General features: G+C 35.9%; 1 protein-coding gene across 4 annotated transcripts in view; it reads left to right on the plus strand.

Moving 5' to 3' along the window:
• Positions 1-20,093: 20,093 nt before the first annotated feature.
• Positions 20,094-23,148, plus strand: part of gria3b (glutamate receptor, ionotropic, AMPA 3b) — a 127,623-nt gene continuing 124,568 nt past the window's right edge. For all 4 annotated transcript variants that reach the window (XR_008361204.1, XM_053505392.1, XM_053505393.1 and 1 more), the window contains exons 1-2: positions 20,094-20,210; positions 20,844-21,002. Coding sequence is in view for 3 of the 4 variants with exons in the window: in XM_053505392.1 (XP_053361367.1) it covers positions 20,129-20,210; positions 20,844-21,002 (241 nt within the window). In the remaining variant the exon portion in view is untranslated. The remainder of the gene's footprint in view (positions 20,211-20,843; positions 21,003-23,148) is intronic.

Raw genomic sequence — 23,148 nt, forward strand, 5'->3', positions numbered from 1 at the left:
ATCACCCTTAGGTAGTACAAATATATGCCTTAGAAACAGGCTTGGGAAATGTGCTTCATTCCATATACTGTTCTTCACCCTCATTTAATGAAAAAAATCAGCAACATTGGGAAAAATATTTAATAAAACCTAAATACATATGTGTCTCATTTGTTTAATTCATCTGTTTGCACAGGTGGAACATTGGTTTGGTAATTATCACGGTAGCAGTGTGCACAATCTTGTTTCTTGTTTGTGTGCATAAGTGTCCCTTTTCCCCTATTCTTGGTAGTTTTCTAAATTTCCTAATTGCAATTTCCAAATTGCACCTAGTGTATGAATGTGTGTGTGTGTGTGAATTTGTCTGCTTAAATACCCTGAGATGGGTCGGCCCATTGTGTAAGTGGGATAGGGTCCAGGGCCCCTGCGATATACAGTAGATAATCTACAGTATAGATATTGGATGTTACACACTTACTCACTCTGTACTGCTTATACCGTACTGGGTCATGGGAGCCTGTCCCAGGGGCACACACACACACACACACAATTTGGAAATGCCTTGTAGCCTACCTTTGTGGCTAGCAAAGTAGAGTTGTTTGGCCTTAATGCCCAATGTCGTGTTTGATAAAAACTAAACAGCATTTTAGCATAAATAGTTCATACATACTGTATATACTGTACACACATGAACATAAACAAAAATGAAACATTATATTGTCCTTTAAAAGATTTTAAAAGATGTGATTTTGATTCCCAGCCATACTTATATAAGTTTGTCAGTCTCAGCCTCTGTTCTATGCCAACCATTAAGAAACAAAAGTATTGCAGATACTTGCAGATATTTTTGCAGACATTGCAGATATTGCAGATGAATATGCAGATAAAAGCTGCTTGCATGAATTTGCTGACTGAAGAGCTCAGGATTTGTCAAACAACAGAACTTTTAGTTCCACTTCTTAAGAGTTATTTTAAAAAAAAGAGAAAAAAAGGACCTCACAAATGCTAGAGTTTAAAAGATAGGCCCCTATTTAAATGTATTTGAGCAGTTACTTGAACATGGATTTGCATCGTAGTAGCCTAAATACAATGAACACATCCTGTGATTATTATAAGTAAATCCTAAATGGTTAGTTATTAGTTCAAAGCTATAATAACCACTAGAAATTTGTGTACCTTTGTGTATTTTGTAAAAAGTCAGAGATCAGTCACTGCTAATAATCACGCTAACCGGCCATTTCTATCATCTAATTTAATGTATCTAATTAATCAGCATCACATACACAACCAACTCTGGCTGTCCTTCATAAGTACTTCCAGTTCTTGAAGGAATAACTTTCTGATTTAATGACCACACAATAACATGCCTAGCTGGCTTGTTTACATACTTATTGAGTTTCACAATAAGTGGCTTGTTTACATACTTATTGAGCTTACATTCTTAACACAGATAAGACGATTAACACATCTTTAGTTGGTTCCACTGTCACTTCCTAATTATGTGGGTGGTTAATTGGATGCCTACAGCCTTCTGTCCGTCTCCTGAAGTCCTAATCAATGGATAAGCTAGCTTGGCTGAATTTAATCAGACACCATGAAGAAAAGTTCTTGAACCAATTTTATTACATAAATAAATAAAAGAAGCTCAAACAAGCAAAAAATTCACTCACTCACTCACATCATCTACATATATGCTCTATCCCATATACAGGGTGATATGGGGTGCCTGGGGCCTATCCCAGGAGACTTAGGGCACAAGGCAGGGTACACCCTGGACAGGGTGCCAACTCACTGCAAGGCACACACACAAATATACACACACATGCTACAGGCAATTTAAGAATGCCAATTAGCCTAATTTGCATTTCTTTGAACCTTGGGAGGAAACTGGAGTACCCAGGGGAAACCCACCAAACACAGGGGGAACACGCAAAATTGACTACATTCTGAATTGCTTTTTGTGTGTCATTTAGTTTCCTAGTGCTGTCAAATGAACTTTGAAACACTTGGATTTTTTGATTAGATAAAAAATAATAATGAAATAAAGGACTAGCACTGATCCAGTCTCAACCGAACCTACAATTATTTACAGCTTTAGCAATTTTCAGGTGTATATTCATCTGATATAATCTATTTAAGATATGTCTGGGTTAGCTGTTAACTGTGTACTGTTTTTTTTAAAACCTCCCAATGGTGTGTCACACTCATTACACATCTCAAAACGTCAGCAATCCACAATGGGGGCTTTCTCTTTCGTACAGATCTTGCCTCTAAACAACACTACTAAATCAACAATGCTAGTGGCAAGTGTCTTGATCCAACTGAATCAAGTAGATAGTTCACAAAATCAGAAAGGTACTAAATTCAAGACAGAACAATATAATATTGGGCTGGATCCGCCTTCAATCCATTATTAACCTCCCAATCTACAATATCATCCTTTCCTATCTATCCATCAATCCCCCAGTGCTAAAACGAAGAGGTTGTTTATGTTCAACAACAACAACAACAACAAGCTACTGGTGCAATCAACAAATTGTATGCAACCTTCTATTTTTTTAGTTTAGTGGTTAAAATGTGGGACGTCTGAGTGAAAAATCAAACTCCATACACACAGACCCATGGCAGGAATTAAACCCTTGACCCTGGAAGTGTGAGGCGACAGTGCTAACCAATAGCTGTTAGAAGGTTGAATCTAAACCGTGAAGGTTGAATCTAAAACTCTTACTGAGCAGAGCTTTAATAACTGTCTAAACAGCATATTGAGTTGGAATCACTCATCAAATACAAAACAAAAAATACACACTATGCGTTCAAAAGTACACAGAATCTACATATCAACCAGATGTGCAAATTTCAGAACAATTTGCATTACCACAGAGTACTCTCTTTTTTGGTAACAGTGTCAACATGTAATTTGGCTGTTTTGGGTCCATTAAAAGCATTCGTCAAGTTACTGATGGCACTGATGTACTGCTCTCTGTGTGAACTAAATGTCTACAAAATGTCAGCTGTTACAGTGCAAATGTGATAGTTACAGGGTATCATCCATCTATCTGGCATGGAAGTGTATATATGGTAGTCTGTACTGTATGTGAAGTAAATGGTTATTTTGGTGATTCCTGTTTTTTTTTTTTTTTTTTATAAAAACATATTTTAGATTTTGATACAGCATCTGTTTTGCCTGATGAAACCTGTAATGACGATGTGTTAAACTGGGATTTAGAAATCAGAGCCCTACTTTTATGTGTGTGTGCTGCTAAATTAGTTATAATGTGGAATTCTTAAGACTAATTAAACAGAAATGTGATAAAAAGAGACTTCTGAAATATTTGTATCCCTACTTCTTTGAAAATTTTGGTTTAGTTTCTAAATGAAGCAAAATATTGCATAATTTGTTTTTTTGCAATATAAGTTATACAATAAAACTTTAGTGAAATTTACAAATTCCGCTTACACTGCAGTTATTAGTTTGCCTTAACTAAGGAAGTGCATTCTACAGATTTGCAGTAATTGTTTTGGCATGATCAGATCATTGGAAATTTTATTACACATTAACTCACTCACCCATCATCAATACAGCATTATCCTGTATTCAGGGTCCATGCAAACGCAAATTGAACCTGGCCAGAAATTGATCCTGCAAGTGCAAGGTGACAAACAATAAAGAGTACATGACCTCAGGTTGATCTTGCTTTTAAACAACTTTTTAACAAATACTATTATTTATAACCAAATTGTGATTTGTTAGTTAATCAGTTATTTTGCGCCGCCAACACAAATCCTTCCGCACCTGGCAGAACAAACTAACTGCAACCTGCTGCAGAGCTGGTGATTGACAGTTAAAAACTGACAGTTATTGTAGTTAAAAGAAATGAAAGTTGTTTTAAGTTACCGGTAATATGTAGCTGAAAGATAAAGGAAATAAACCATTGAGATGGATGGAGGACAGTCCTGTAAATCTCTGTCTCTTTATATTTTCATTTATTACTTTTTAGAATATCATCTACATTAACTTCGGGCTGCTGGGGTCAAATCCCAAACAGGTTTAACAGAAAACTAGTGCACTAGTGTACTTTGTGTACAATCACTTGTTTCACAAACATAGTAGTGCCCTTGATTATGGGTTAGAGAGGAAAGGGAAATTGGGATACAGCCTTGTTTTAGAAAGTACTGTAGTTAGAGGACTGTACTGACCTACAGTACTTTCACTCCTGATGGCAACCGATATGTACTGTAGTGTAATTAACAGTTAGTAGAACACCTGTGCCATGGAGTGATACATATATAGTTAAATATCACAGTGCTGCTACCATATATTATCACCACTTTGTAGAATAATTCTCGTCCAATGAGATTACTTAATCAGAACTAACCGTTGTATAATTTAAATGTTAATCAGGCAAGATAAAGCAAATCTCTGCTGTTCACAGTTTAAATTAACATTGCATAAAAATGCCCAAATACTCAATTCCAGCCATCGTACTCACAGCCAGCCACCTGTGGCTTCCTATTTTTAGAAAGTCTCAAGGCTATGTTTATATGCAGAAGCTGTTTAAAGATAATTCCTGCATATACTGTAGCTCGTGACAAAAGGCTAATTTGGTTTTTAGATTTGTGGGTTTTTTATTCTAATTGCAGAGAAGTCATGTAAAATGCTGCTTATTGCTTGCTAAAAAATAAACTTGACCTCTTTACACACAAGGTCTCCATCTATGTGCTTTGTGACTTACAGTGGAAGAAAATGTTAAGTGATGCTGACCTTTCCGGCAAACTACACTTTGAAATGCTATTGAGAGTATTTGGCATCAGTGCTATCTCCCCTCTGTCTAATGTTTATATATTACCATTGCAACCAAAAGGACTTGATGTGTTCTTATTATAGTGTGCAAAATCTTGATGTTGATGTTATAGTTTGTAGTTGTAGGCCCACCATCATTTTAAAAGGTTTGAAAAAAAAAAAGAAAAGTTTTATGACATCTTTTCGAACAAAAAAAAGCATTACTGGCTTACTAAAAACTATTAACAGCTGACTTTTATGTACTATTTTAAATCTGAATTTGGCTAAAATACATTTTCAAGCGCACTCTTCCAGTGAAACTGATTTTTAGCTGACAATCAACTGATATTTTAGTGACACGTTAGCATTATTATTGGTATAATCTGTGTTCTGGAAAACTTTATCACATTTGCTTGTACAAATCATTTTGATAAAGCAGAAGATAAACTAACCATCAGAGATACAATAACCTCTCTAATAGCATCCTTGATAGTCTCAGATTCAATAAGATACTTTATAAATTATGTCAAATAGAATTTGTTTTGTACAGTCTCCTATATTCTCCTGTTGTCTCCACTGATTATCTGAAAATTGGCAAAAGTCTTAGTCACATGCTTATAAACACTTCTAATGCAAGAATGTCTTTTTTTTTTAAAAAGGAAAAACGAAAAAAAATAATAATTTAAAAGCCCAGTGAACAGTAGTTGACAAAATAAAGTCAGTATTTGTGCATTTGTGCATTTATTTTTCTTCCAAAATTTAGCTACTAAGTTTTACTCAGCAGATATTATTAACTAATGTGCTGTTTTCTGTTATACACATTTTCTTTTTACATTTAATTTAACTTTTAATGTTTGAAAAGCGGAAATGTGTTTTTATACTAAGTGAAGCGCTGTGAATACTTTTCAGATGCTTTAATGATATTTTTGCATTTCATACATTGGAGGAGCCGAAACCTGAAAAACATTCCAGATCTTCCACGAAGATGATGATTCACAACTATCCTTCCTGAATATAGTAATGTATTTTATAGTCCAATTTTAATAGTTTTAGCAATCCCTTTTCTTAATGCGGGCCAATAATTTGGCCTTTCAAGACAGAGTAACATACTGTACTTGCCATGACCACAGGCACATGTGTCTGACATGTGTTTAAGAAATGAGAAGCGACTAACCGTTAGGGTTGTTATCAATTAGGGTTAAATAACTGAACCATATTAATTACTGCAGTAATTATCCAATGGAAGACTCTTAACTATTTGCTTAGGTAATTCCAGATGGTGACTTTTTGGCTGGGCAGTGTACTGTATATATCATGATCGAACGAATCATATGAGAGGAGTGGAGCAGTGAGAATTTCTGTTCCTCGCTCACAGAGCTGTTCACCCGCTCTGCTCCCCACTCAATCCCACTCCAGTCAAATCACTATTCTACCATTGGATGACTGTGCATAGACATAGATGTATTCTCGGTCGAGTTGGGGGCACTTCAGGCTTGTGGTGAGTGTTACTGGAGCAAAATTGTAGCTGGAAGTAGACAACAATCCCATCTTGTAAAAAAAAATGCCAGTCTGTGCTCTGTCTAAAATCCGCCCACTTGCACTCCTCGCTTGCTTGCGCTCTGACTCTACTCATGCACTGTGATAGAATGGCATAAGAACACCCATGTGCACCACAGCCTCCTACGAAAAAGGCCAAACAGACAAGGAGCCCAAGGCTACCAATCTGTCCTCCAGTTTCCCTGGATTCCAATCCGATTCAGCACTCTAGGTGTTCCCCAAGACAAACAAGTCTGATTCACAGAAGTCCCACCCCACAATGCAGCCCCTAAAGGGTCCACCTGATAGAGGATGTCCTGGTGCCATACATCATGGCACACCCAAAGAGACCTTGTGAAGCCACGCCCGAGGGGCCAGAGTTGCCGGAGAATCTATACAATAATAATTTGCCTTATAACGTAATCTCTGGTCAGTGTATATTAGCTGTTAGCTTTAATGCTTGCAGGTTATAATAGCAAGTCAGGGCAATAGCAAAAGGTCATATAATTATTTTAGCAATCATCAATGCAAGAAGGGACATACACAAAGCAATGCACCCATCATAGAGAGTGCCCACTGTGAGGCCCACTGTGAGGCACTGGAGGCAGCATAATGATCTGGGATTGTGTTAGTTAGTCAAGTCTAGGTTCAGCAATGTTATGTGGCAATAAAATTAATTCAGCTGACTATCTAAATGTACATCACATTGCACACTGTAATCAAAACCAAAGGCAATCCAATGAAATATTAGTGGTACTTTTTTGATTGTTTGTTTATTGAACAACTAATACATTCATAGAATTGTAGACCACTTTCTATAGAATGCTCTAGGAAATTTCTTTTTAAAAAAAAGACATGCAGTTTCAAAGGAAACTGTAAGGGGAAATCGCAAAAACGTTGAATTCTTCGAAGTGTGAAATATTCTTGCACTGATTGGGATTATAATAAACGGTTTAGACAGTTTCGGATTTGAGATTTATTTGTATATAAAGTCAATCTGATGATGTATATAGCAGTTTCTATTTGTGTGGTGGGCTGGAAAACTTCTCAGAAATCTATGTGAGTAATTTCTGGAGAACAGACAAAGAAAACACAAACATATTTTATCAAATTATGAAGATTTATTTTTCTAATTTATGCTCCTTTGAAGCACCTTTTTTAGCCATCTGCCTCCAAATATCAGATAGAGTAAATGCAGCCAGTACTGTAGGCCTATGGATTTTTAAAAACCTTGTTAAAAAGGTGTGATTTTATATGTAACTAATCTTTCTCACTGAGCACTTTGATGGGTAGCTACAATCATGTGTAAAAAAAAAAAAAAAAGTTAATGCTCCCACTTTTAATTATATGTGTAAAAACATCATCATAAAAATCAGCTGCTTCTGCTTTTATTGGAGGTCTGCATACCTGCTGATGATCAATTAATCAAGGGCAGATGATTAGCAGCACCGGACAGCAACTTACCCTCTTAAATCCTGCGAAAGCACTACGGGGGAACTTTTTTATTATTTTTTTTATTAATTTTTGTTAAATAAATATTGGCATGGTGAAAAAAGTTAAATGTTCATCTGAGGTTGTATTTACTCAATGTAAATGTACTCCCATCAGATAATTAGTATAATGTTTTTACACAAAACACGTAGAACTAAAAGAGGCGACACTTACTTTTACACAGTGATGTGTGATACCATGATACCATGTCTGCTATATCCTAAACAGCCACACTTCTGTACAGAAACAGATTAAACCTAGCCAACAGAACAGAACTCCCCAAAGAATCCAGATAGATATCTGTGGAGTGAAGAGGCTACAGCGAGGCTGGTTGTTTACATGATATTAGTTTTACTTCAGGTGATGAAACGAAGACTAATGTGGATGATGCAGATAATCATTATGAGATCTAGTTTCCCTGTTTAAAACTTTTTTTTTTTTTGGCAGTAACATTTCTTTTCTATTTGTACAGTAGATAAGGTTAGGAGAGAAGCAGGATGGATGATTTCTATTGGAATTTTATTTCCAATTTTGTGTGTAATCATAATTTTAAACTTTATACTGTAATTAATTAAACCTTTACTCAACTCCATTGGTGGAGATACCCATACTGATACCCATTGAGAGACACCCATACTGTATGAACTTGTTAAATCTTCAATTCCAGATTTAGTCGCCAGTTTGTACTTTAATAATCTCCACTGTTTTGGGAAGCCATTCCATTATATTTTGCTGTACAACTTGGGGGATTTGTGCTCATTCAGCCTTCAGGTTCTAAGTTCTGTACAGGCTTTACAAGTTCTTCCACACCAATTTTAGTAATCCATGTCTTCATGGACCACACTTTATGCACAGGAGCATTGTCATGCTGGACTTTTTTAGGTCCAGTGATGGGAAATCGTAATGGTACAGCTACAGTATATATGGGTGTAAAGGTTAGGTGTTAATAAACGTTTTGGCCATATAATGTACATGCAATATGGATGCTTATTTGTCAGGGATACATAAAGATTTTTTTTTATTCAAAATTTAAAAACATAAAGTGGTTAGCCAGACCACCATACATGCACTATAGTCACATTTTACTTGTTTACTAATGGATTTGCTGCCAATGAAGCAAACTAATAATGAACAACAAATAAAATGCCAAACTATACAGTATAAAAGATCAGCAAGACATTTGGCAGAATAAAGAAACCGTAAACATTTAATCATGAGTAAATTACATTGCAGCATACATCAGCTACAGGCTACACTGTGCCTTTTTTAACATATAGTATAGTATAGCCTACATTACTGTATGGTATAGTGGCGGTTGCTTTGCACCTCCAGGGTCAAAGGATCGAGTGCTGCCTCAAGTCTATGTTAGTGGAGTTTACATGTTATCTCCTGCTTGGTGGGTGTCCACTAGATACCCTGGTATCCTCCCACAGTCTGAAGACACCCAGATTTGGCTAACTGGTATCTCCAGCCTGAAGTGTGTAAGTGAGTCTGTGCATGCTAGTGAACTGCAATGGATAGTAATGCTAATGTCCCAAGTCCCCGGGGATAGTCTCCAGACCTCCTTTGTCGTTGTATAGGTATAACATTCCAAATCGTTAATCTTCAATTGATAAAACATTCATAAAACATATAGGCACATAAACCACCTTTAAAAAAATAAATCAATAGGAAAATAGCCTATTTCAAAAGAAAGGAAGAACGAAAGAAAAAAATCATGTAAAAGAAAAATATGAAGTGTTAAGATAAATAAAATATTGGCACATACATAATCACCAACAAGCCCAAACCATTGATACAAGGTAGGATACAAGGTAGGATTTCATGTCATTTATGCCAAATACTGACCCTGCCATGTAAATGTTGCAGAAGTAATCAAGACTCATCAGATCAGGCAACATTTTCCAATATTTTATCGTCCTAGAGTGTGACCCATTATAGTCTTCTGCTACTGTAGCCCATCTGCCTCGAGTTTCAGCATGTTGTGCATTCTGGGATGTTCTTTGGCAAGTTGTAACAAGATGTTATTTAAGTTACTGTGGCCTTTTTTCTTAGCTTGAACAAATCTGGCCATTCTCCTCAAACCTTTGGCACGAACAAGCCATTTTCTCTTTCTCTTCTCCAGAAAAAATGTCTCCCACTGGATATTTTCTCTTTTTTAAACCATTCTCTGTAAACCCATGAGAGGTTTCTGTGTGGAAATCCCAGCAAATCAGGGCCTGTATTCTCAAAGCTTTTTAGAGTTTTCTCAGAGAAGTCCTAGCTGGGAGTCCTAAACTAAAAGTGATGTAGGAAACTTACACAAAAAAAACGTTGTTTTTGTGGGGTGTGGTTGACCCTGATACTACGGTATGATGCCACAATTCAAGATTTAAAAAAAAAAACTGTAAAGCTCTTCAAATTCAAATTCAAATTTTATTTGTCACATACACAGTCATACACAGTACGATATGCAGTGAAATGCTTAAGAATGTGCTCTTTGTGAAAATGTGAAGGAGTAAAATCATAATGTTTGTGCTGGAAATGAAGAAATTGTATAATCATGTATGTGGGCTACTTTATGTAAAGTTTCTCTTATAGGCAAAATATCTTAAGTTAATTAAAACAGCCAAATGTTAAAAATGTGTCTACTTTTAAAGCAACCAATAGAACCACACAGTAGTTATTATATTTAAGTTCTTACATTTATTTGCCATACTGATTTTATTACTTGTAATCCATTTCAACTTTTTACCAATTTGCATGATTGCAGGACCGTCTATTTAAGTTGCACTTTTGAATGGTATGTAGCCAAAAATCCAAGATAGTTGGTAGGAAGTAAAACAACAAGAAAACCAATTTGGACAGAAGAGCACTGTTTATTTTTACATTTAGTGTTTGAAGAAAATATTTCTTCTTTACCCACATTTTGTCCTCTGCTATAGAAACTTTTAAACCTCTTAAAATTCTTTCTCTCTACTCTCAACAATTTGTACCTTTGAAGCTGTTTTTAGGTCTAAAATTTTTCGTTAATCATTTTTAGATTTGTTCCCAAATATAAGGGAAAATTCTAAGAAAATGTCAGAATTCTAAGAATTTTTTTTTTTTAATCATCACTAGAAGCAACTTTTAGAAATATTTAGACCAGCACGAGCAACCATATTATGTTTAAAGTCACTTAAAGCACCTTTCTTTTCCATCATTATGTTTGGTTTCTGACAATGTCCACAGTACATGCCTACAGTAGATGTATTGCGTTTCCGCAATGCGATTGGCTAATAAATATTTGCATCAACCCACTGTTTAACAGGTGTACTTAATAAAGTGGCTGGTGAGTGTATAATGTTAGAATATTGAATATAAAGATCAGATTTTTAAATCTTTAAGAAGGTCTCAGCATTGTGTAAAAGATATACAGTATATTTAATGGCTTTTAATAATATACCCATCAATAACTAGAGTCTCCTCTTTATAGCTTTCTCCTAAAAAAATATGTACCGGTAAGCAAAAACTTGCTTGTTTTATACAAGATAGTCTTTTCGTCAACATTTGCTCTTTTGTTTCTCTCTCTTTCATAAAATCTTTAAAGCTAACTGAAAGTAAACCGCAGTGTGTACAGTATTGGAAAACATTACAGCAGTTTTACAATTTTAGATTTAGTCTGTGTTACTTGCCCTGGAGACTCTAAAAATGCTAAATAAATGTGTTTGACATAAAATATCACCTCATTAACAATTCAAAAAATTTTGTAAATCTGTTAGGATGGGAAATTTATCATGCAAATAACTGTATACGTTATTTACTATTAAATATACAAATATACATGTTGCCATTTTTAAAAGTAAAAAAAATAATAATCTGTGGTGCTGTGGAGGAATAAAGAATGCTCATATGTGGGGGATATATCAAAAAACTATGATACCCATTCTGGCATGTTCTAGTTTGCTATAATGCATTAAATGTTGTTTGGTCTATTGAGTTGAATTACCACCAGCATAAGATTAGAGTTTAGGATGACCACATACAGTAATTATCTAGCACTCTTAATAATTCATGTGCTTACAATTAAAAATTCATGAGTTTGGAATAGACACCACTTTGTTTCTTTCATAAATCAAACAAAAAGCTGCAAATATAAGATCTTCATGATATATGTTTTTCTTTTAATAAACATGACAACTTTGTTGACAAATCTGTATATTATTAAGAAAGATAGCATGCACACTGTTAGGTGTTGAAGTGTTGAGATGACACTATAAAAGGCTGTTGGTGGAAGGGGAATCACTAATTCCCTTCCAAAAGTGCAGAAAAAGTACAGATTGTACAGATTTCTGTTAATTACAGTACACAACATCAAACTATTAGCTATAGGCCAAAATCAAGAGTCATGCTACTAAATGTGCGGTTTTAACTTTAAAGTTTCAATTTAACTACCACTACTGCAAGAGTAGCTGTATATATATATATATATATATATATATATATATATATATATATATATATATATGAGCATTGTTTATACGAATAGTATGGTTGGTGTAAGCGCTACAGTATTCAATGCACATATATATACAATATATTAGTTCTAACTTTAAAACCATAAAACCATCTAGTATTTCCTTTTGTGTTGCTGGGGCAACATATCACCTAATGTTCTGGGGTAAAAAAGCTAAATAATTTATTATTACTGCAGTGATTACATAGTACAATTATAAATATTTGGCAAATATAACTAATTAGAAAGTGATACACTGGTACAGTGTCGTCACACCTCCATGGTTGATGGTTTGATTCCGCCTTGGTTCTGTGTGAATGGAGTTTGCATGTCCTCTGCGTGGGTTTCCACTGGGTACTCGGGTTCCTCCCACAGTCCAAAAACATGCAGATAAGGTTAATTAGTGTTCTTAGATTGAGGTTTGTGTGTGTGTGTGTGTGTGTGTGTGTGTGTGTGTGTGTGTGTGTGTCCGTCCTGCGATAGATTGAACCATTAGATAGATGGGCTCCAGGCCCCCAGCGACCCTGTACAGGATGAGAAATAATAACATTATATAGACACAATAACATTACTGTATATGTTAAATTGAGCTACTGAATTAAAATAATAATACAATATATTGAAATAGTCAAATCCTACATCAAAATGAGAACATGATATGTAACACTTTAGCAAGTCTAAATAATAAGTTATTAAGTAAAAAAATGACATTGCACTTCGGCAGCAATTTACACTTCAGTATGTTCCAGTTACAATCACTGAACTTCCCCAAGAGAGGAATCGGATATTTAAGTTTAAGAAGATCATAGGACTGACACATTGCCCTTCAGGTGCTGTTTACTACTCTCTGATGTAATGGCAGCTTTCCAAACTTGACACAAGAACTATTGCCCGTTCCAACATTCTGCACATGGGTTTCACAATTTGTTCAAATCAAAAATGACTACAAAGTGGCAGTTCTTGCCTGACACCTTCATTTGCAAACAGTGATTTATTCATGGGTTTGTTTATTTACCCCAAGGCCACTTTGCCAGCAGTCTTTACCATTGAGCTTTTTGGGTAATTGTCCTTTGCTTGTCCTCGCTTATTGGTGTGATGACACCACAGTTGTCAGATCGCTTATAGCATATTAGGGTAATCCTAATCTGTCATTAACTTCAATAGCAAAAGTCACAAAGTTAGTTTATTAGTGACAAAAATAATTATGACCATTAAATTTGGAGCAATTATGCTTTTTTTAGATGGATCATGCAGCCGTTTGTGTTTGAAAATCAAACTAAAGGTTTTTTTAAGTGACATTCAAATCTTAGATTTTGTGTGTAGTTCATTTATTATAGTTTGTAGTTAATTATAATGCAGCGAACAAATGCTGTAGGCCCACTGCTGTGCTATATTACACCACTATGTAAAAGTTATTGTAAATTATATTTGGATGAGAATTTGAGTGATACGAAGTTTCTTCAAAATGTTTACACAAATTTGTTTAAACAAATGGTCAATGCTTTTCTATTTTAATTTTCTTTTCTATTTTAGAAAGTTCAGAATTGATTTCAACTGCAATATACTGTACATCATTTAACAGTTTAACAGCTGGCATTTAAAGTAGCAGAATAACTTACTGTATATTATAAGTTATATAACGTATGCTATAAGTTATTAAGTACATAATAAAATAGACTCGATAGATATCGAGTTATTGATTCAAAATAATGAGATGCGAAATAACAACACAAATTATAATGTTGATATACTGTATTAGGTTGTAATACACATCATTTATATAAATAATAATGCATGAAAATAGAAGGTTGTCCTAATAATAGGTACATTATAATATTTTTGCCAGTCTGTTAGAATGCACTGCATTTCTACTTATACTCCTACTGTATATATTAGTTAAATATCTCATTACTGAAATATTGTTAGCTACAATACACATTATTTAACCACTGAACCACAAAGGACCTCTAGGTACACTAACGTTGACATTGTCCGTTCTTGTAAGTGACAACTCAGAACAGCAAGCCTGTTGGTATCAGACATGATAGAAAATGAGAACTCCTTAAATGACATGCTGCCTCAGGTCTCTCATTAGTCATGGCAACCTCTTTTTTTTCCTACCCCAGGGACAATAACCTCCACAGCAATGTTGCCTCTTGCAGCTGCCTAAAATACATCAGTGCTAGTCATGGATTCAGGGGCCTAATCCTAAAACATAAGTAGAATCCATGGTGATTGGACAGATGTGTAATGAAGCTGATCCCATTTGCCCTCGCTTCTGAAAGGCTTGCTTGGCTGCATAATTGATTGAAAAAAAGGTGTGAGAAACAGAGTGGCAAGGTGGTATGTGCTGCTAACTCTTCAGAGACAGTTCCATTAGAAGGAAAAAATTGCTGCACATGTGAGCTATGTGATGAATCCAATTGATTTAATTAGGAGGCAAAGTGACTCAACCAACTGTTCCAATGGAGAAGTTTATCTTTAAGAAAAAGGGGGGGAACCTCATTGTTTATGCTTCCATATAATTATTGTATAGATACAATAAATATTATATAGTTCATCCAAAGAGTTAAAGTTGTTGTAAATTTTAGAGAGTTATTGGTTTTCAAATCCACATTCTATCTTCCCTTACAATGAGCATGATCCTCCATTTTGCAATCTTGATAAATCTATTTGCTTTTTTATCATTAGCAGTGTGTTAGAGTTAATCTTGTCCAGCGGGGGTTTTTGGTAATCTGGTCATGTGAGGGCAATGCCTACAGCAACGCGCTGACCAAAAGAGTTATTCCTGATGGCCCACAGTTGGCAGTGATAAGTTGATTACTCAGACCTCCACTCACACCAGAGAGGACTCTTCTGCTCCTCTCTCTCTAGGCCCTGTGTGCAAAAAATATACAAGGACATCTGTGTCGGCCCCTTGGGGCCTAGGGAGAGGTTTGTCAGCCTCTGTGGATGATAACACAGCAGCCTCCGTCACACTCCTTTTAAAGAGGTTTTCTGTTGAGAAACCAGATCACATGAGAGAGTTTGTTATGTGGCTGTCAGTGTAGCATGCCAGTGCTGCATTCGCCCAACCCGGTCATGAAGCTAGTATGCATTTCATAGTGTATGATCTACCACCGAGCTTTCTGTAACTGCAGGTTTTGGCTTTCCAGAAGGAAAAAATTAGATGTCAGGTAGCAGTGTAAAAAGTCATGTTTAAAATATTGTGGGGCATGTCATTACCATATAGTGTATTATTGTCATCCTCATTCAAATAATGCTAATTCTTTTTCCCCTTGGCCAAAACATGGACTTTTAGATTTGAAGAGCAGTTTTCACCACTGTATAGTGAGGAATCTTTCATAATCTTCACCCTTCAGGCTGTTCTGGCACTGATGTTCTTTGCCTTGATGGTTTTTTCACTGCAATCACATTTGTCCCTCCTATTACATATTCTTTGGTAATGCTTTACATTTATAATATTATTAATTGCATAATAATATTATTGAGTGCATAAGTCAACACTAGCCAATCATGCACTTAAACATTAATAGACTAATCTCATATGGAACCTTGCCAGGCAGCACTATTTCATTTGTAGTATTTTACACTGGTGCCCTTGCACATTTACCCATATGTCCTTGCCCTCACACAAAACCCATTTTTATGAAGTACATTTAAAAAAGTGAAACTCATATATTTTTTTTTAGATTCTAATTTTTTTTTTTATCTATTTCAATAATTACGGCTTATAGCTCATGAAAACCAAAAATTCAATACCTCAAAATATTATAATATTTAATTTTTAGTTTGAGTATATTATTATTCATGCAGTTTAAATACCATGATGCTCCCAGTCTTTTTTGGAACATGTAACCACAATCATGAGCACGCCTGACTTGAAAGTTGTCCAGAAGATGATCTTTGACACACTCCACAAGGAGGGTAAGCCACAAAGGGCCATCGCTGAAAGGGCTGCTCACAGGGCTCTGTCTCAAAGCATATTCATGGAAAATTGACTGGAAGAAAAAAGTATGGTCGGAATTTTTTTTACTGCTTCTGTCTGCTAACAAGCTCTATGGAGAAGATAATATTATTTTCCAGCAGGGCCAAAAGTACCACTGACTGGGTTGCTGACCATGATATTATTGTACTTGATTAGTCAGCTAACTCAACTAACATGAAGCCCACAAAGAATCTTTGAGGTATTGTCAAGAGGAAGATGAGAAATGCCTGACACAACAATACAGATGAGCGAAAGCTGGTCTCCAATAACGACTTAGAAGTGCCACAGGCACGACATGCTTGCAATGCATCATGCTGCATTAATGCAGTAATGTGTGCTAAAGGAGCCTGTACCCAAGTATTGAGTGCATACATTAACAGAATCTTTTAGAATTTTTGTACTGTAAATTATTTTTAGATAGATCTTAGGAAATATTAAAATATTTTGAGATACAGGGTTTTGGATTTTCATAAGCTGTAAGCATTAATCATTAAAATGAATAAAAAAAATAGGCTTGATGTGGCCTTCAGATTAGCTTAAGAGCAGTGCATAGAGAGCTTCATGGAATGGGTTTCCATGGCTGAGCAGCTGTATCAAAGCCTATCATCACCAAGTGCAAATCAAAGCATCGGATGCAGTGGTGTAAAGTACACCGCCACTGGTTTCTAGAGTAGTGGAGACATGTTCTCTGAAGTGACGAATCACGCTTCTCTGTCTGGCATCCCAATTGACGAGTTTGGGTTCGGCGGGTGCCAGGAGAACGGTACTTGTCTGACTGCATTGGCTGCTAAGAGCAGATATACTGATCCTCAAATAACTGAAAAAAAAAAACATAAGCAGATCAGAGGATGCATTATCCAAATGCAAATTTCATAACAAAATAAAGGTAATTTTCAACCCTCATAAGCATTTTCTGTTCTCCTGCACAGTCAAACGTTTAACTCAAACTTTGCTCTTAAATAACTTTATTATTATATATTTTTATTATTAAATGTTTTTTATTCCATTTTAATAATATGCTCACTTTTGCATTCAATTCTATACAGTTTAATACTAAATTAGAGGTTACAGAAATTGGGCAAATATTGAGGAACATAATGATGACACTGACACATCAGCATTAGTCGATAAGACTGAGGAGCTTCACCATGTATGCAGTCACATAAAGCATGAATTTCTTCTTTTTAGTGCATTTTTCTACAATAATTTTAATTACATTCACATTAAGTAATTAAAAACATTCATTTTTTGAGACTGTATTTATAAAATGTCTTCACATAGTTTTTTTTTACCATAACTGAAATACAAAAATATTTTTATTAAATTTACCAGATAAGCATTTTATTGCACAGCCTAGTAGTGTTTGATGAGTGCCTGTGTATAGTATTTTTGATTATTGTTAGGTTGTACTGTTTGCTGATTGTCCTTTGATTTAGAGCTTACCTTGTCATTGTTTGATTTGTTTGCTTGATAGTGTAAAATCCACACTTTTTATTTAACTGCACTTGCATCCCTGCTTAACGCTATCCCTAATACACATCATTCGAAGAGCGGTTTAAGCCTTTTGACGTTTAACTTCTGAGCAATTTGCACAATTGGTGGAATTTGCAATAACATTTTCATAAGCACTCCATCATTTTAAACTACAATATGTACTTTGATTTTATATAGGCTTTATGAAGACTTTTTGTAAGGAGATTTTTATTTAGTGTTTGTCAAAGAAAGACTGTCTATTTTAGCAGTTTGAGGTAGAGCTTTTAAGTTGTTGTGCTTTGTGGTTTGTAAGATTTTGCATTTTTTGCCTCATTGATTTCAAAACAAAGAGAAAAAGAGGGGTTATTAAGCGGATGACTAATTTTAGATACTCACATGTCTTTAGATTAACACATAATAAGAGAAAAAAATTTGTTTTTCAGATGTTTTACTACATGAAATGTTACTATAAAAGAATAAAAGGTATGACGTGTCTTTCTTTAATAAATGGGAAATTATAAACATGAGCAGATATATACTGGGATATAAGAGGAATAAAATACATCATGTTCAGGTGTTAAAGGCTCTCCCTGTACCCTATTTGTGATTATTTACCTATAACCATAATTGCTTATATTTTGTATTTTTTCTCATTATATACTGTAGAAAACTGTTAACACATATAATTTAGATTGTAAACTGTCTGGGATGAAAAAAAACTAAACTGAAATTGTACAGGTATTCTGTGAGTGGTATATGCATTAATGTTTTAATTGTTCAGCTGTATTTGTTTTACCTTTATTGTGAAACCCAATTATACAAAAGTTCATTGCTTTTCATTACTGTGTAACGATCAGATTCTTCACACTAGGAATTTTAGCCAACAAACGCTAAAGAAAAGGAAGTGTGAACTTCGATTGACTCCTGCTTTGAGGATTTAGGAACACAAGGTCCTGGCAGGGCACTTACAAATAGATTAAAATCGTATATCAGACGTGGTAGCTCATTAAGAAGAGCACATTTACTCCTGATCTTTGAACTGCACTTGAGAAGAACCACTAGTGAAAGCTTCTTCTCTCCACAAGCTGCAGGAAACAGAGGGGAGGAGCAGAGGCTATTCTATCATCAATAGCTACAGTCTTCATTTATACTTCACTTTAATTAAAATGCAGCTGAAAAGTACAAAACACAAAGGACTTATTCTTGGTATGTTCTGGCACGGGCAGTGGTTGGGTTTGGGATTGATGATGAAAGAATAAAATATAAGACATTGTTTGTTTGTTTGTTTGTCAGATGGTGGTTTTATGAATGAATTAATTGATCTGAAGCGAAATCCTTGTAGTAATAAATAAATAAATAAGCTGCCGTTGCCGCCACCACCCTACCCCCTACCCCACAAACGTACACCCCCTACCCCACCCCTGTCCCTGTCATAATCGCTCATAACTTTTTATACAGTACGACTTTGCTTGTAATAGATCGCGTCTTCTTTCCTCAGCACCATGGACAGCGTCACTCCTGCATGTAACCGCGAAATGAATTCAAAGCACGCGTTTACACAGACTTTTGGAACAAAACACACACATGCCTAAAAAAAAAAAAACAAAAAAAAACGCGCATCTCAGGGGCATTACAGCACGAAGGTGTTTTTGACGCATCATCGTTGCTTTTAATATCAATCTCTTGTTGCTATAGTGATTATTAATTTATAACATATTGTGTGTCCAAAGCGCACCAATGTGGTCCCGCTATCCATGGTGATCAATAAAAGAGGCTTCTTGTTACTGCAGCTTCACTCCTCCGCCATCCCGAAGTGACACACACACACACACAGAAAGAGAGAGAGAGAGAGAGAGAGAGAGAGATGGTCTGCACAACGCAAGACACTGATGCGCCTCATACCCCAGGCTTTCATTAACCTGGTTAAGGGTGTTCGTTGAGCATTATGGTGAGAGAACGTCTTCGTGTTTCCTTGAGGTCGCCATAACACCGGCTCCTGTGCCGTTTTCGCATTGATCGGCGGTTCGAGCTGTGCGCGGTCCTATTCATCCGCCCTGCAGCTATCCGAGGCTGCTGTAGGCGCACAGAGAAGCTGTTCTTCTCCGTTTTTTTTCTCCGGTGGAGCCCTAGATCCGCAATATATCCGCCATCATCTTACGGAATAAGCCTCCTCATTCTCTCTCTCTCTCTCTCCTTTTCTCTCTCTCTCTCTCTCTCTCTCTCACGTGCAGAAACGTTCACTGCGTTCAGCTTCTCTATGAAGCTATTGCGCGCCCTGCACGCGCGCACTGCTGTTCATTCTCCTGGGCGCTTTGATTTGTTCTGCTTCTGATTTCTCTTTTTATACTCGGAACTCTTCCTTGTTGTTGTTGTTGTTGTTGTTTTTGATAAGGAAAAGAGAAGAAAAATGGCACGATTGAGTGCGGTTCCTATTTTCTTCTGGCTTTTGGGCAGATCTCTCGCCGGATTTCCAAACCAGATAAATATAGGTGAGTCCCACAGCTTTGGTTAGACGGTGCTGTGCCTTGAGCGCTGCCTTTCTTTGACCGGTTTCTTTTCCACCTAAAACCAATTTCTTAAAAAGAGTGCATGATCTGTATAGACCTCCTTTTGTATGTCTTTTTTTTTTTCGTTGCACTTATAAAACTGACCTAAATGTTGCACAACTGATGAAACTCCTTAAATCGGGTTTCATCCTGGAATAATGTCTAAACGCTGTGATTAATGATCTGGCACACAATCTATGTGAGAGTGAGTTCGGTTTCAAATGCTAATGAAGCAAAGGAAACGCACAGATCACAATTTCGCAGTGAAGGGTTAAAACATATAGCGTTTGTTTAACATTAAGATCATTGCATTTATCCCCTGCATAGCTGCCCTAGAATATGCATCTGGATAGAAAGTGGCATTTTGCAGAATAGCAAATTTAAAATAAAAAGTCTGTGACAAGGCACACAGTATTTAGACTAACATTCCAAGATAGGATAATGCGAAGCCTTTTCACATGCATGAAATGCAGCACTTTAAAGTATGCTTATCCATATTTCATGTTATTGCCATGTTTTGGAAATGTATTTTAAATATTGCATCGATCTTTTACATTTCTCCATCCTTTCTTAAAGGTGGGCTCTTCATGCGCTCAACGGTGCAAGAACACAGTGCTTTTAGATTTGCTGTGCAGCTCTACAACACCAACCAGAACATGAGTGAAAAGCCCTTCCATCTGAACTATAACGTGGATAACCTGGAGTCCTCCAACAGCTTCTCTGTCACTCACGCCTGTAAGTACTCTGCAGTTTCACAAGCCACAAACAGCAAAGGAGGTTAGGTACAGCCCAAATCAGTACAAATTGTTCTGATGCACCATTCAAAGCTTGCAAGTTTATAGCAGTATCCTTTCAAACAAACAGTGTGGTCCCTTTTCATACCAAAGGATCCTATTTATAACTTGCCTTAGAGGTCATGTTATTTAATCACCTGTCACTACCAATCATTACAATATTACAATAATTTTGACTGTTTACTTAAAATAAAATAATCCTGTTTTAAAAACAGGGTTCATTTCTATCAAGCTGTACGTATTATACATTCGGTGGTAATTCGTACTGGTTTGGTTACGATGCTTTTATTCACGACTAGGCAGGGTTAACTGATTTTCAATTAAAAAGAAAAAGAAATACGCATTACCATGGATTTTTTTTTGTGCCTTGCTGTAAAGGAGCTGTCCATCGTGAGCTGTAAATACAATATCAGTCACTCATTTACATCATTTCAGCTTAACATACTCACCTAACATACAGAGCACCGTACCTGTGAGGAGAATGCTGTTTTGCAACTCAGAGTTGCTTTAGTGTGTAATCCCATAAGCCTTGTATAAGCAATCCAATTTCTGTGGGTAGATTAATGCAAAGCCTACTCACCCTCCTGTATGCGTTTAGTATATATAACCTGATGATAGATTCCAGTGCAAAATGCATTGTTATGAAAGATTTCTAATTTTTTAAGCATATTTTCGTTAACTTTCATTCGCTTTATCAGTACATACAGGTCTATAATATAATAGAGGTATAATATTTGAATTAACTAATATTTCTATTTTGTTCCACCTCATAGATTTTTCACTTTTATTATATGCACAGTACATGCTCAGATTATTTTTATTATTCCCGTCTGATGATATGGTGATGATATCCCTTTATAATAGTGATTTTCATTATCCATGCTTGTCCATGGCAATTTGCAAGTGAAAGTATTTAGGCAGTAAGAGGATGAATAGTCAGCTGTGGAAGTGTTTCGTGGGCACAGCATTGGTATTTCTTACACAAAATCTCTTTGAATTCAAAACAAGTTCCCTTGGCAACACGGAATAACCGAATCAATGCAGAGGTTCCCGATAGTTGCTGAAAAGATTACATGTCTGGTTATGCAAGCAAGGTTTACAAGAACTGTTTAGGAGATAATATTAGAATAATACTCTCATATTTTTTTATGTAGCAAAGCAAGATATCTAAAATCTATCTAAAATATCAAACCAATTTGTTGAATAATTATCATGTACATATGATACACAAAGCACAGCATTGCTGTTATAGGTAAACATTCTGGCTGCATTTGTTGAGATTGAGAATAAATAGCTCAAAGCTAGACATGGTTTAGCAGCTATTGCTAAGACTGCCATGAAATCCCCACACTGCCAGTGCTGACTGACGTCAGGACCCTATGCATACACCCGGCAAAGTTCACATGAATTCCAATATGCCAGTTCAAGTCACATGACCATGTATCGGATATATATCTGATCTAGGACCACCTACTGTATGAATTTGACTCACACCGATCTGAAAAACATAATTTCAGACTGCATTCAGACAGCCCTAAAAAATCATATCTCTGTCATATTAAGGTAAAAATAGAAATTAAGTCACTTCCGGCTGGTAATGTAAATGTAGCCTTTGATGTAGACCTTTAAGACGAGAAATATAGAGGCCATACCACAGGATGCAAATCAGTCACCAGCAGTAAGAATCTAACACTTGCATTGGAGTTTGCAAGGAATAACAAGAGATGTGACACAAAAGTTCTGAAACCAAGCAAATAAATCAAACTCTATGAAAGTGATTTAAAAGTCAAAGTGTAAAAAAAAAAAGATCTGCTCATGATTCAAAACATACAACCTCATCAATCTAGCCCGGTGGAAGTCATGTCATGGCTTGGGCTTGCATGGCTGCTTCTGGAACAGGCTCACTAATCTTTCTTGAGGATGGATCTCATGCTGGTAACAGCGGAATGAACTCACCAGTCTACAGAAAAATCCGGGCATAACTGGCATTACTACAAGCTTTCTTCTTCTATGAACAATCTTATGATTTCTGAGATAAGTATTGCCTTAATGAGAACCCCAACGCTTTCTTGTCCAAAGATGTTAAT

This window comes from Clarias gariepinus, chromosome 10 (genome assembly GCF_024256425.1).
Source record: "Clarias gariepinus isolate MV-2021 ecotype Netherlands chromosome 10, CGAR_prim_01v2, whole genome shotgun sequence".
Classification (NCBI taxonomy): domain Eukaryota; kingdom Metazoa; phylum Chordata; class Actinopteri; order Siluriformes; family Clariidae; genus Clarias; species Clarias gariepinus.